A 13,566-nucleotide genomic window follows, 5' to 3' on the forward strand; every position below is an offset into this window, starting at 1 on the left:
ACCCTGTAGAATCAGCCCACCCTGGGGTACTTTGAACTCTGCCGCAATCTGAGGCTGGAGAATCTTCTGTTCCTAACCACTGGCTCTGAGTGACATCACTTTGGCTAAGGATTGGGAAGCGGCCACTGCGAGTGTTGATTCTAGGAATGCACTGCCTCGGCTGGCATCTGAGAGATGGAAAGTCAGCGTCAGGACTGTTGGCTCCAAAACTGGTTGAGCCTGAGCACTGGACAGCAGGATAGATGCCTCCACACTGCTGCCCATCGCATGGGAATGCATCTGGCTGGCGGCATCTAAGTCACATCCAGATCCTTTGCTGTAAACAAGTCTGGGAAACAGTGTGTTTCTCTTTGTAGTCTCTGAAGAACAGGAAAGCACACTGCCAAATGATTGGGAGAGATGATGAGTGAACCAATTCACCACACCTGCCGAATCCCACCCTTTCAGTCACTCAACATTCATTTGTGTCCTTCTCATCCTCAAACGTCCAACAATGATGTGAACTGACACCTGGCGCCAACACAAACACTCTGTCTTTCTCATACAAATACAAAAGCACTAAGTCACGCTGTATTAGTCTGTTCTTGTACTGCTATAAAGAAATGACTGAGACTGGCTAAATTATAAGAGAATCAGTTTAATCGGCTCATGGCGCTGAAGGCTGTACAGGAAGTATGGCAGCATCTGCTGCTGGGGAGGCCTCAGGGAACTTACAGTCATGGCGGAAGGCAAAGCGGGAACAGGCATCTTCACATGGCTGGAGCAGGAGGAAGAGCGAGCAGGGGGAGGTGCTACACACTTTTAAACAACCAGATCTCGTGAGAACTCACTCAATATCACAAGAGAATAACATGGAGGGGATGGTGCTAACCCATTCATGAAAATGCCACCCATGTGATCCAATCACCTCCCAGCAGGCCCCACCTGCGACATGAGATTTGGTGGCGACACAGATCCAAACCATATCACACTCCTTAAAAGACAGCATTAGTAGCTCAGTGTTCCATCAGTCAACACATCCATTTCTGGGTATTATTCAGCCTTCTTTGGTTCAATCCCAAATCCATCTTGATATCCTGTAACTTGTGGACTTAAAATATGAACCACCATCTATACTCTCCATCAGTTCTCTACCTTGAGAACACTGACATTTTGGGCCACATAATCTCTGTTGTGGGGGACTTTTCTGTGCATTGTAGGATGTTTAGCAGCCTCCTGTACTCTATCCGCTAGATGCAGTAACACTTCCCCTTCCCAAGTCATGGCAATTGAAAACGTCCTAGAAAAATGTCTCTAGACATTGCCAGAGGTCTTTGTATTAGTGTGTTTTCACACTGCTATAAGGAACTTCCTGAAACTGGGTAATTTATGAAGGAAAGAGGTTTAATTGACTCACAGTTCTGCATGGCTGAGGAGGCCTTAGGAAACTTACAATCATGGTGGAAGGGAAGCAGGTACCTTCTTCACAAGGCGGCAGGAGGGAGAAGTGAGATTTCAGGAAAAAAAAAACGACACTTTTAAAACCATCAGATCTCATGAGAATTCCCTGTCATGAGAAAAGCACGGGGGAAACCATCCCCATGATCCAATCACCTCCCTCCCTGTAAATGTGGGAATTACAATTCGAGATGAGCTTTGGGTGGGGACACAGAGCCATATCAGCCCCCTACGGGCCAAAATCACCCCTGGCTGAGAATGATCACCATAGAGAAAACCGAAGAGGAAAGGCAGAGGGGAAGGAAAGTGCAAATGGTTACACAATAGGACAAGGACAAAGCATTCAATGCCTGCTGGAATCTTCATTTCTCCAACAGGCCTAAGGCTGTAGTTGATATTTACGACTACCTTTTTTTTTTTTTTTTGAGATGGAGTCTTGCTCTGTCACCCAAACTGGAGTGCAGTGGTGTGATCAAGGCTCACTGCAGCCTCGGCCTCCTGGGTTCAAGCGATTCTCCTGCCTCAGCCTCCCAAGTAGCTGGGGTTACAGGCACACGCCACCATGCCCCGCTAATTTTTGCATTTTTAGTAGAGATGGGGTTTCACCAAGATGGCCAGGCTGGCCTTGAACTCCTGATCTCAAGTGATCCACCCACCTCGGCCTCCCAAAGTGCTGGGATTACAGGTGTGAGCCACCGCACCTGGCTACAACCTTTCTTCATGACCCCCTCCACCTTCTCTTTGCCTTCAGCCAACCATGGCTGATCAGGGTGTTTTCTCTGGTGGGGTGACCCAAATTTTCAACTCTGTAGGATTTGAACCATTAGTGAATCTGCCAGAAGTTTTTGTCATGAGTCCTCAGTTCTGTTCCTTCCAAATCCGGGACTATTGGGCATCATCATCACCACCAACATCCATTACAGATAAACTTACACAGTGCTTACTATGCTCCAGGTGCTAAGTAAGTACTTTACCTATATTAATTCAGTCGACAGCACAGAACTTTATGAGGTAAGATAGTACTATTATCTTCTTTAAAATGGTAAGAAGAGGTAATAGGTGTACAGAAAGTTTAATAACTTGCTTAAGGTCACATGGACAGTAAGTAACAAAGCCAGGACTTGAACCCAGGCAGTCAGCTCAAATCTGAGCTCTTAACTCCTGAGGTAGTAATACTTCTCACAACAGCTAAACTGTTATCCAAGGCCCTTGTGTAGAGCCACAGTTTAGAACAAATCTCCACAAAACAAAGTGGACTAGATGTGCCCCTGAAAACTGTCTGCTTGGAGGTATCTCTTCGCATTGTCTTTCAGTGACACCCATATGCGGGCTGTGATGCTGTAGCAGTCCAATTCCAGCTGGCACCACATCACGCAGAGCCCTCTGTGCACTGGGCTCAGAACTCCTCACCAGGCCATAGGTGTGAGTTGAGGGAAACGCGGCCAGGCAGGGAGAGTCTGGGGTCACTGGAAGTGGGAGTCTCCTGCTCGTTGGACCCACTTCTGTTTCCAGGCTATGCTTGAGCTTGAGGCCATATGGGTACCTTTGACTTAAGGATGAGGAACGACTTTGCAAGCCCAGCCCATGGCTTGGTGGATCAGGCAAAACTCAGTTCTTTATGAGTATCTCAGCTTGTGTTCTGAAGAGGGTATGGTGCTGCAAGGGACCACAGACTCGGGGAAAGCACTGTGAGAAATGTATATCTCACGGTTCTGGAGGCTGGAAGTCCAAGATCGAAGTGTCAGCAGAATTGGCTCCTTCTGAGGGACTTCTCTCTGTCTTCATATCGTCTTCCCTCCATGTGTGTCTGTGGCCAAATTTCTTCTTCTTATAAGGATATTGGTCAGAATGGATTAGGGACCACTCTAATAATCTTATTTTAATTTTAATTCTTTAAAGACTGTATCACCAAATATGGTTATATTCTGAGGTACAGGCGGTTAGAATTTCAATACATAAGTTTGGGGGCAGAGGAGAAGACGGACACATCAGCCCATAACACAGGCTAAAGAAAAAGAAAAATCACAGGATCACATCAATTGATACAGAAATTGCATTTCAGTCCAGGTGTAGTGGCTCACGCCTATAATCCCAGCACTTTGGGAGGCTAAGGCGGGTGGATCATTTGAGATCAGGAGTTCAAAACCAGCCTGGCCAATGTAGTGAAACCCCATCTCTACTAAAAATACAAAAATTAGCCAGGCACGGTGGTGCACGCCTGTAATCCCAACTACTCAGGAGGCTGAGGCAGGAGAATCGCTTGAACCCAGAGGGCAGAAGTTGCGGTGAGCCAAGATCACCCCACTGCACTCTAGCCAGGGTGACAGAGTGAGACTCCATCTGAAAAAGAAAAAAAAATTAGCCAGGCATGGTGGTGGGTTCCTGTGGTCCCAGCTACTCAAAAGGTGAGATAGGAGGATCACTTGAGCCTGGGAGGTCGAGGCTGCAGTGAGCCGTGATCGTGCCATTGCAATCCTGCTTGGGTGACAGATTGAGATCCTGCCTCAAAAAAGCATTTTGCAAAATTCAACAATCATTCATGATAAAGACTTTCACAAAAGTAGGAATAGGAGGCCGGGTGCAGTGGCTCACACCTGTAATCCTAGCACTTTGGGAGGCTAGGATTGAGATGGGTGGATTGCCTGAGCTCAGGAGTTTGAGACCAGCCTGGGCAACACGATGAAACCCCATCTCTACTAAAATACAAAAAAAATTAGCCAGGTGTGGCGGCAGGCACCTGTAATCCCAGCTACTCAGGAGGCTGAAACAGAAGAATCACTTGAACCCAGGAGACAGAGGTTGCAGTGAGCCAAGATGGCACCATTGTACTCCAGCCTGGACGACAGAGCAAGATTTCATCTGAAAAAAAAATAATAATAATACATTAATAAAAATAAGAATAGAGGAAATGCTCTGAACTTGATAAAAAGCATTTACAAAAGCACAACAGCTAACACTATACTTAATGGCAAAACTGAATGACTTCTAAGATTGGGAACAAGGAAAGGATGTCAGATCTCACTGCTTTTATTTTTATTTTAGTGTTATTTTTGAGACAGGGTCTTGCTCTGTCGCCTAGGCTGGAGTGCAGTGGTGCTCACTGCAACCTTGACCTCCCGGGCTCAGACAATTCTCCCACCTCAAACTCTCAAATAGCTAGAATTACAGGTGTGCACTTCCATCTTAATTCAACTTAGTACTAGAAGTTCTTGCCACTGAGATAAGTCAAGAAAAGGAAATGAAAGGCATACAGATTGAAAGAAGGAATGAAACTGTGCCTATTTGCAAATGATATGATTCTTTACATAGAATCTACCAAAAAAAGAAAAAACAAAACAACAACACTCAACTCTAGAAGTAATAAATAACAAAATTGCAGGATATATGGCTGGGTGTGGTGGCTAACACTTCTAATCCTAGCACTTTTGGAGGCTGAGGTGGGCAGTTAGCTTGAGCTCAGGAGTTCAAGACTAGCGTGGGCAACATAGTAAAATCCTGTCTTTATTAAAAAAAAAAAAAGATTGCAGGATATAAGCTCAACATACAAAAATCAATTGTATTTTTATGCACTAGCAATGATCGCATGGACACGGATATTAAAAATCTACTGTTATTTGTTTTATATATATATATATATATATATATATATATTTATTTATTTATTTATTTGTTTGGTTGGTTTTTTCAGACAGAGTCTCTTTTGGTCACCCAGCCTGGAGCACAGTGGTAAGATCTTGGCTCACTGTAACCTCCACCTCTCAGGTTCAAGTGACTCTCATGCCTCAGCCTCCCAAGTAGCGGGGATTACAGGGGTGCACCACCATATTCAGATACGATTTTTTTCTTTCCTTTTCTTTCTTTCTTTCTTTTTCTTCTTTTTTCTTCTTTTTTTTTGAGATGGAGTCATGCTCTGTTGCCAGGCTGGAGTTCAGTGGTGCAATCTCGGCCCACTGCAACCTCCACCTCCCAGCTTCAAGCGATTCCCCTGCCTCAGCTTCCCGAGTAGCTGGGACTATAGGCACGTGCTGCCACGCCTGGCTAATTTTTTGTATTTTAGTAGAGAAGGTGAGGCCAGGTTGTAATTAGGAGGTGGAGGAGCTGAAGGGGTTTGAGGTTTATCATAAGGCGGAGGATCATTGGGTCGGGCCAGCGGAAAGGAGAGTTCCTCAGACACATCAGGGTCAGAAAAGGAAGAGGAGGGTGGAGGGGCTAAGGGCAAAGAGGAGGTTTCTTTGGCCAGAAGTACCTTGGTGGTGGTGCAAGAGGAACAGAGGGTGGGTTGGGAACGAAGATACCAGAAAGCCTGCACGTTTTTAATAATCATAATTAGACAGAAACCAAGAAAAGACATGGCCAGGGCTATGTGCCACATGGCTACAATTAAGACAGTATTACATACAAGACTGACAAAGAAAGGGTGGGTGTCCCCCAGATGGGAGACCAGTCTGATGCTTTCCTGGTCACGTCCCTGTGGAACCGCGGGTTGAGGCCCACACAAGCCCCGTAGCTGTTAGGCCGCGGAACTACACATACATTCACTCACTCACTCACTCACTTACTTACTCCGGAATTAGGAAGAAAAAGGAGAAAAAACATGTTCTCACTCATAGGCGGGTGTTGAACAAGGAGAACACATGGACACAGGGAGGGGAGCACTATACATGGGGGTCTGTTGTGGGGGAGTGGGGGGGGACAGCGGGGGGGTGGGGAATTGGGGAGGGATAGCATGGGGAGAAATACCAGATATGGGTGAAGGGGAGGAAGGCAGCAAATCACACTGCCACATATGCACCTAAGCAACAACCTTGCATGTTTTTCACATGTACCCCAAAACCTAAAATGCAATAAAAAAATAAATAAATAAAAAAAAAAAAAAAAAAAAAAAGTAGAAAGCAGGAGATGGTAGAGTTAAAAGTAGAAAGCAGGAGAAAGTAGAATTAATAGAAAGCGGGAAAAAGCAGAGTTAATAGAAGGAATTAATAGAAAGCGGGAGAAAGCAGAGTTAATAGAAAGCAGAATTACTAGAAAGCAGAGTTAATAGAAAGCAGAGTTACTAGAAAGCAGAATTACTAGAAAGCAGTTACTAGAAAGCAGAATTACTAGAAAGCAGAATTACTAGAAAGCAGAATTACTAGAAAGCAGAATTACTAGAAAGCAGAGTTAATAGAAAGCAGGAGAAAGTAGAATTACTAGAATTCTACGGACTCACGGCGGGAGGCCTCCTGGGGTCACGGACCCGTGGGGAGGGAAGCCGGGGGTCACGGACCCCGCGGCGGTGGGAATCCCTGACGCTGCGCAGCGGTTTCCTGACAGGGACTCCCTGAAAGCAGCAGGTGGGGTAGTGGGTAACAGAAGTCTTACCTTGTGGTGAAACAAACGGCAGCTTCCCGGTCCGGCTCTGCGTGGAGGAGTCAGTTTCCCCGGGGAGGGGTCTTAAAACTCCTTCCCGGCCAATGCACCATCTGTAAGGTCTGTTCTCACCGAGGACGAAATGAAGAAACTGAGGCCAGCACAAAAATGATCCAATGCAAGGGAATTTATTCAGGCTCCCGGACGAGGTTCTGCGGCCCGACAGGAGGGGCCGGAGAAGTCGCGCGGACTCCTCTCAGGCACGGGGTGGAGGCGTCCGATTGGCTGTGGCCAAGGTGAGTGGGACAAACTGAAGGGGAGTGGGACCCGGATAGGACAAAATAGTAGACAGGGAGTGGAGCCTGGATGGGACAAAATGGTATCAGGTATGTCCTGATGGGGCTTTTTTCCCGGGCTCCCGGCGGGGGGGAGGAGGCATGTCTGAGCTCCTGGCAAGGGAAGGAGGCGTGTCCAAACTCCCCGCGAGGGGAGGGGGCGTGTCCGAACGCCCCGCGAGGGGAGGGGGCGTGTCCGAACGCCCTGCGAGGCAGTCAACCTTACAGAAACAACCTGGGATTCATTTTATTTTATTTTAGTTTTAGAGACAGTCTCACTGTGTTGCCCAGGCTGGAGTGCAGTGATGTAATCTCAGCTCACTGCAACCTCTGCCTCCCCGGTTCTAGCAATTCTCCTGCCTCAGCCTCCCAAATTGCTAGGACTACAGGTGCATGCCATTACGCCCAGCTAATTTTTTGTATTTTAGTAGAGACAGGGTTTCACTGTGTTGCCCAGGCTGGTCTCAAACTCTTGAGCTCAGGCAATCCACGTTCCTCGGCCTCCCAAAGTGCTAGGATTACAGGCGTCAGCCACTGCGCCTGGCCGCCTGGGATTAATTTTTACGATAATTTATCAGCTTAAATTTCCCTCGGAATAGACTGAGTCAGGCTCCTTGCCGGCCTGGAGATAAGGAAACCTTGTTTTATTCCCAGCCAAGGCAACAGCTGAGACGAGCTTTCTGGTTGCCTTCCTGGCCAGTGGGAAGCTTATTGGTCTTCCTTACAAAGTGATTGCAGCCCTTCACGGGTCCTGGCTTTGTGCAAGGATCTTATTGCTAATTTAACCCCTGTCAAAACCTGAGATTCCATCTTCTGTTCCCGAATGCGGTTAAAAACCAGTCTTTCTCCCTTGGGGAACTCGTAAGCAAATGTTCGACTGCCCCCTTGTGGAGACTCCAGGCAAGGCCGAGATGGCCTTTTTAGGCAATCTGTTTTTATTTGACAAATAGTCTCGCTCTCTTCCCCAGACTGGAGTGCAGTGGCACAATCTCAGCTCACTGCAACCTCCATCTCCCAGGTTCAAGCGACTCTCTGGAGATAAACAAATTAGAGTGGTAGACACACCCCTCCCTGCCATCCATCTATAATCTGAGAGGGCGCCCACCTATGTTTAAGGGGGAATACTTTTGCACTGAGTGACACAAGAGTGACTCAGCTCTGGAGGACCCTAGGATGTGAAATTGTGTGATGTTCCTGATCCCTGTCTCTCTGCTTATGTCTATATATATATATATATATATAAAGAAACACGGTCTTGACCAGGCGCGGTGGTGGACACCTGTAATCCCATCTACTCAGGAGGCTGAGGCAGGAGAATAGCTTCAACCGGGGAGGCAGAGTTTGCAGTGAGCCAAGATGGTGCCACTGCACTCTAGCCTGGGTGACAGAGTGAGAGCCTGTCTGAAAGAAAGAAAGAGGGAGAGAGAAAGAAAGAAGAAAGAAGAAAGAAGAAAGAAGAAAGAAAGAAAGAAAGAAAGAAAGAAAGAAAGAAAGAAAGAAAGAAACATGGTCTCACTCTGTCACCCAGGCTGGAATGCAGTGGTGTTCTCTGTGCAACTTCTGGACTCAAACTATGCCCCTACCTCAGCCTCCTGATCAGCTAAGACTACAGGCACATACCACCATGCCCAACTAATTTTTTTTTTTTTGGGGGGATGGAGTCTCGATCTTGTCCCCGAAACTGGAGTGCAATGGCACGATCTCAGCTCACTGCAACCTCCACCTCTTGGCTTCAAGAGATTCTCCTGCCTCAGCCTCCTGGGTAGCAGTGAGGAATGGAAATGTTGGGTGGGAGCCCCTACACGGAGTCCCCACTGGGGCACTGCCTAGTGGAGCTGTGAGAAAAGGGCCACCATCCTCCAGACCCCAGAATGGTAGATCCACCCACAGCTTGCACTGTGCACCTGGAAAAGTTGCAGACACTCAACACCAGCTCGTGAAAGCATTCAAGATGGGGGCTGTACCCCGCAAAGCTTCAGGGGCAGAGCTGCCCGAGGCCACGGGAGCCCACCTCTTGCATCAGTGTGACCTCGGTGTGAGAAACGAAGTCAAAGGAGATCACTTCAGAGCTTTAGGATTTGCTGCCTGCCGGGCATGGTGGCTCACGCCTGTAATCCCAGCACTATGGGAGGCTGAGGCGGGTGGATTGCTTGAGGTCAGGAGTTCGAAACCAGCCTGACCAACATGGCAAAACCCCATTTCTACTAAAAATACAAAAATTAGCCAGGCATGGTGGCGTGCACCTGTAATCCCAGCTACTCAGGAGGCTGAGTCAGAAGAATCGCTTGAACCTGGGAGGCAGAGGTTGCAGTGAGATGTTACTCATCTTTCTTCTTATCATGCTGGCATATGGTAGTAACATGTGCTGCTTCAGGACACCAACTCAGAAGCAAGATGTCCTGGGTTCGAGTCCTGGCTCTGTCTCTTTCCATCTGCAAGGCCACAGACAAGTGACATAACTTCTGTGTGCTTCCATCTCCTCCCCCATAAAATGGGGAAGTTACAGCACCTCCCTCATAAGGCTGTGATGATTAAAAGAGTGGATACATGTGAAGAGCTTAGGACAATGACTGGTGTATGCAAAGTGTTCAATCAATGTTATTTTTAAGTCACTAAAAGCAAAGCAAGGGCCGGGCATGGTGGCTCACATCTGTAATTCCAGCACTTTGGGAGGCCGAGGCAGGCAGATCACCTCAGGTCAGGAGTTCGAGACCAGCCTGATCAACATGGGGAAATCCCATCTCTACTAAAAATACAAAATTAGCCAGGCGTCATGGCACATGCCTGTAATCCCAGCTACCTGGAAGGCTGAGGCAGGAGAATTGCTTGAATCTGGGAGGCGGAGGTTGCAGTGAGCTGAGATCGCACCATTGCACTCCAGCCTGGGCAACAAGAGTAAAACTCCATCTCTTAAAAAAAAAAAAGCATGCCACCCAACAGAGTTGCTCCTGGTGCTGGGTCCCCCAGTCACCATGGGGGTGCTCTGCCTTTGGTGGGGGGCCTCATTTTCAGGCCCCCTCACGTTGCATTGCCTTGTGGTTCTCAGGGCCTTTCTCTTTGCCACTTTGCTGCTGCAGCCCCATTTATGTTACAGAAACCACCAACCTCGAGGGGGCCAGGGTCCTGCTTCCAAGTGTTTAGCGGAGCCGCCTAGCTTTGGCCAAGCCACAGCGTGAGAAGGGAGCATGTGCATCACGGGGAGAGGTAGAAGTTGGGCCAGCTAGGGTCCCAGCCGGGCCTGCAGCCCGGGCCGACTTTCTTTTGGCGGGGGGGCTCGAGGTGGAAGTGGTGGGTAAGGAAACCCCTGCAGCTGAGTGTGCTGTGGGGCCCTGGGCTGGCTGTCTTGGAGCAGAAGATGAGGCCTGGGCTGCAGCTGAAGCAGCTAGATCTGAAGATGGACGAGCCCGCTTCAAGCCGCGGGTTCCCTGCTGCTGCCCATGAAGGACCACAGGTTTGGGCTGGGTGGTGGCTGCAGCGGTAATGGGAAGTTTCAGCCCTGGGCTGGGACCACTGACCCTCTGTCCGGCCAGGGTGGTGGTGCCCTTTCCTGAGGCTGTGCTGGGGCCCTGGGCTGGCTGTCTTGGAGCAGAAGATGAGGCCTGGGCTGCAGCTGAAGCAGCTAGATCTGAAGATGAACGAGCCCGCTTCAAGCCGCGGGTTCCCTGCTGCTGCCCATGAAGGACCACAGGTTTGGGCTGGGTGGTGGCTGCAGCGGTAATGGGAAGTTTCAGCCCTGGGCTGGGACCACTGACCCTCTGTCCGGCCAGGGTGGTGGTGTCCTTACCTGAGGCTGTGCTGGGGCCCTGGGCTGCAGCTGAAGCAGCTAGATCTGAAGATGGACGAGCCCGCTTCAAGGTGCTGCTTGCAGCTGGGAAGCGGGCAGGAATCAGCGAGGTGACCTGGGCTGAGTCCCGGGAGTGTGCAGAGGTGGCAGGAAGGGGGTCTGAGGAGGAGACCAAGGGGTCTGCTGACCTGCGCTTCCTCCCAGACACAGGAGGTCTAGAGGGGGACCCTGCAGCAGATGGTAGGAGGGCCACGGGGTCCCGGCGGCCTTGGGACTTGCATCTCTCCCGCTGTGCATCCCTGCTGGGTGCTTTAGGGACAGAAGGCAAAGAAGACGCCCCTGTTGCAGGTGAGGACAAAGCGTGGGAAAGCAGTGAGGCTCTGCAGTCCCGGATGCTCTTGGCCTCACCCCGCAGTGCACTGTCAATGCACAGGAGCGCCACCTTTTTCTCCAGGTCCAGGTCTTCAGCAGTGACCCGGAACCCCAGCTGTAAGGGAGGTGACAGCATCAGAGGCTCCCCTTGCCTGCGTGGCAGCAGAGGGAACTTTCGTCTAGGAGGCCTAGAGGCCTGAGATGTCTGGGAGCCACTCCTGGGGGCCGGTTTCTCCCCAGGTGCTGAATCTGCCACCTTTTCACACTGGGTCTGACCCCGAGAGACAGCCGGAGGGCTGACCTCACTCACTGTCTTTGAAGAAGTGAGGGGCAGCTGGCAGTGGGATGAGGCTGGCCCCTTCCTCCTCTTTAGCCACGGGAAGCCTCCCGTGGAGCTGTAGGAGCTGGAGATGGCATTTCGTTTGGGGCAGCAGCTCATCCCGGAGGGCTGGGATTTCTTGCCAGATGGGATTTCTGACCTCTGGGTATGGAGGTCTCTCTGCAGGGGCCCAGGCCTGGGCACGAAGGGAGAGAGGCCTCCATTGTCCCGCAGCGGCCTAAATGCAGACCGTGCATCCCTGGTGCCCTCAGGGCCCCCTTTCTGATCATCAGGCTTCTCTTGGGCTCTGGGGTCCTTGCCCTGCTCAGGCATCCCTGCCCCACTCACCTTGAGGGCCCTCGACATGATCAGGTTCTCTGGATAGGAATGTGGGGCACAGCTGGGTGTTGTGGGCCCCAAAACGGTGACTACCTGCTCCAGTGCCTCACTAAGAGTCCTCATGCTCAGTGCACTCGCTGAGCTGCAGGACATTCTGCTATTGCGAGCACACAGCACTGGCTTGCTGCGGTACCTGTGCCTCAAATTGAAGGCAGGATCGCCGGAACGGAACACAGGGCTTGTAGGATACCGAAAACCTTGGAGTTCTTTCGACACCAGGCTGATTCCGTGTGTCTGGGTACTTGCAGGATGGCTTGCCACTCCGTCCAGGGGCAGGAGCAACGGAGAGGTCCCACAAGGAAAGTGAACTGAGGGATGCGGGCAGCAGGCTCAAGGCAACTGAGTCCTACTGGCGGGTCCTCGGCCCCGGGACGGGACCGGGACAGGGATAAGGGGCACAGAGTGTCCAGGTAACCGCTCCTGGGAGCAGTGGGGTATTTTCAGACCCTTGAACTCTCGAGAGCTGGGCTCTGAGCGTCCTCTCGTCTGCTGCCAACTCGGTCAAAGGCTAAGGGAGCATTCCCCTGTTGCCAGGAAACGCATCATTCAAATCTGAGCGAGTGGGGCGCGTGCAAAGACGCGCGCAAGTGACAGATCCGCGCCGGAAGTGCGACCTTACGGGATTCCCGGGACAAGGTATGCGCGCCAGGCACCCGCTGGCAATGCGGAGTCGGCGGACAAAATATGAGCGCGAGGCACCTGCGGGCAATGGCGGCGGGGGAGGGCGCGGGGGTAGAGAGGGCGCCTGATAGGTACTGGAAGGAGAGGCGCGCGCACAACGGACGCCAGACCTTAACGGTTTGGCCGGCAAGGTTCGCGCGCAAGGCACCTGATGGCAACGGAAGGGGCGGCGCGCGCACAACGGACGCCAGACCTTAACGGTTTGGCCGGCAAGGTTCGCGCGCAAGGCACCTGATGGCAACGGAAGGGGCGGCGCGCGCATGAGGTACTGTAGGGAGAGGCGCGCGCACTAACGACCTGGGACCTTAACGGATCGGCGCGGCAAGGTAAGGGCACAAGGCACCTACTGGCAACTGCGGGATCGGGGGCGGGGTAGGGAGCGGTGCGCGCACTAGGTACTGGAGGGAGAGGCGAGCACAAAGGACCCTGGTTGGTCTTCCGGCTGCCGGCCTCCTAGGCACCGCTGCCGCCACTGCCGGGGCCCAGGAACCTCTTCAGCACTACGGACAGCGCTCATTCGCCCAGTCACAGCCCGCGCCTCAGCCGGCATCGTTTCAGAACCACGGACAGCTCCTTGGCGCACCCCCAGCCGGGCCCTGGCGGCAGGGCTCACACACCCCAGGAGCTCCATCAGCACCTGGGGACACTTGGGGCCAAGGCCAACAATGTTTTGTTTTGTTTTTTTGTTATTGTTTGTTTGGTTTTGGTTATACACGGGGCAGGGAGCCTCTTGAGGAGCCAGTCTGTCCCTTGTCTGCCTGCGGAGGTGCTGCTGGGCTGCCTCAGACTTGGCTCGGCTGCTGCGTAGGCTTCCTCTGGCTTTAATTTACACAGACACAGGTGAGATTAGAACCCTCTTTGCAATGGTGGATGTCCTTTCCCCTACTGAG

The 13,566-nt window shown here is 51.1% G+C and overlaps 1 protein-coding gene and 1 long non-coding RNA gene across 2 annotated transcripts; both read right to left on the reverse strand.

Annotated features, from left to right (window-relative positions):
* Positions 1-617: 617 nt before the first annotated feature.
* Positions 618-7,226, reverse strand: LOC135270056 (uncharacterized). Its single transcript, XR_010338278.1, has 2 exons — positions 6,799-7,226; positions 618-4,296 (listed from the first exon to the last, which is right to left on the reverse strand). It is a non-coding gene; the product is annotated as an uncharacterized LOC135270056 (long non-coding RNA).
* A 324-nt stretch (positions 7,227-7,550) lies between these two features.
* LOC135270057 (putative POM121-like protein 1) lies at positions 7,551-12,845 on the reverse strand. Its single transcript, XM_064364714.1, has one exon. The coding sequence runs from the start codon at positions 12,086-12,088 to the stop codon at positions 10,259-10,261; it is 1,830 nt and encodes a 609-aa protein (XP_064220784.1). The 5' UTR covers positions 12,089-12,845; the 3' UTR covers positions 7,551-10,258.
* Between the last annotated feature and the right edge of the window lie 721 nt (positions 12,846-13,566).

Source organism: Aotus nancymaae, unplaced genomic scaffold (assembly GCF_030222135.1).
Source record: "Aotus nancymaae isolate 86718 unplaced genomic scaffold, 86718_ANA_hifiasm-v0.15.2.pri h1tg000059l, whole genome shotgun sequence".
In the NCBI taxonomy this organism is placed as follows: Eukaryota; Metazoa; Chordata; class Mammalia; order Primates; family Aotidae; genus Aotus; species Aotus nancymaae.

Bases quoted from the DNA above. Each gene is read 5' to 3' on its own strand.
- LOC135270057 (XM_064364714.1), bottom strand. From the start codon at position 12,088: ATGTCCTGCAGCTCAGCGAGTGCACTGAGCATGAGGACTCTTAGTGAG.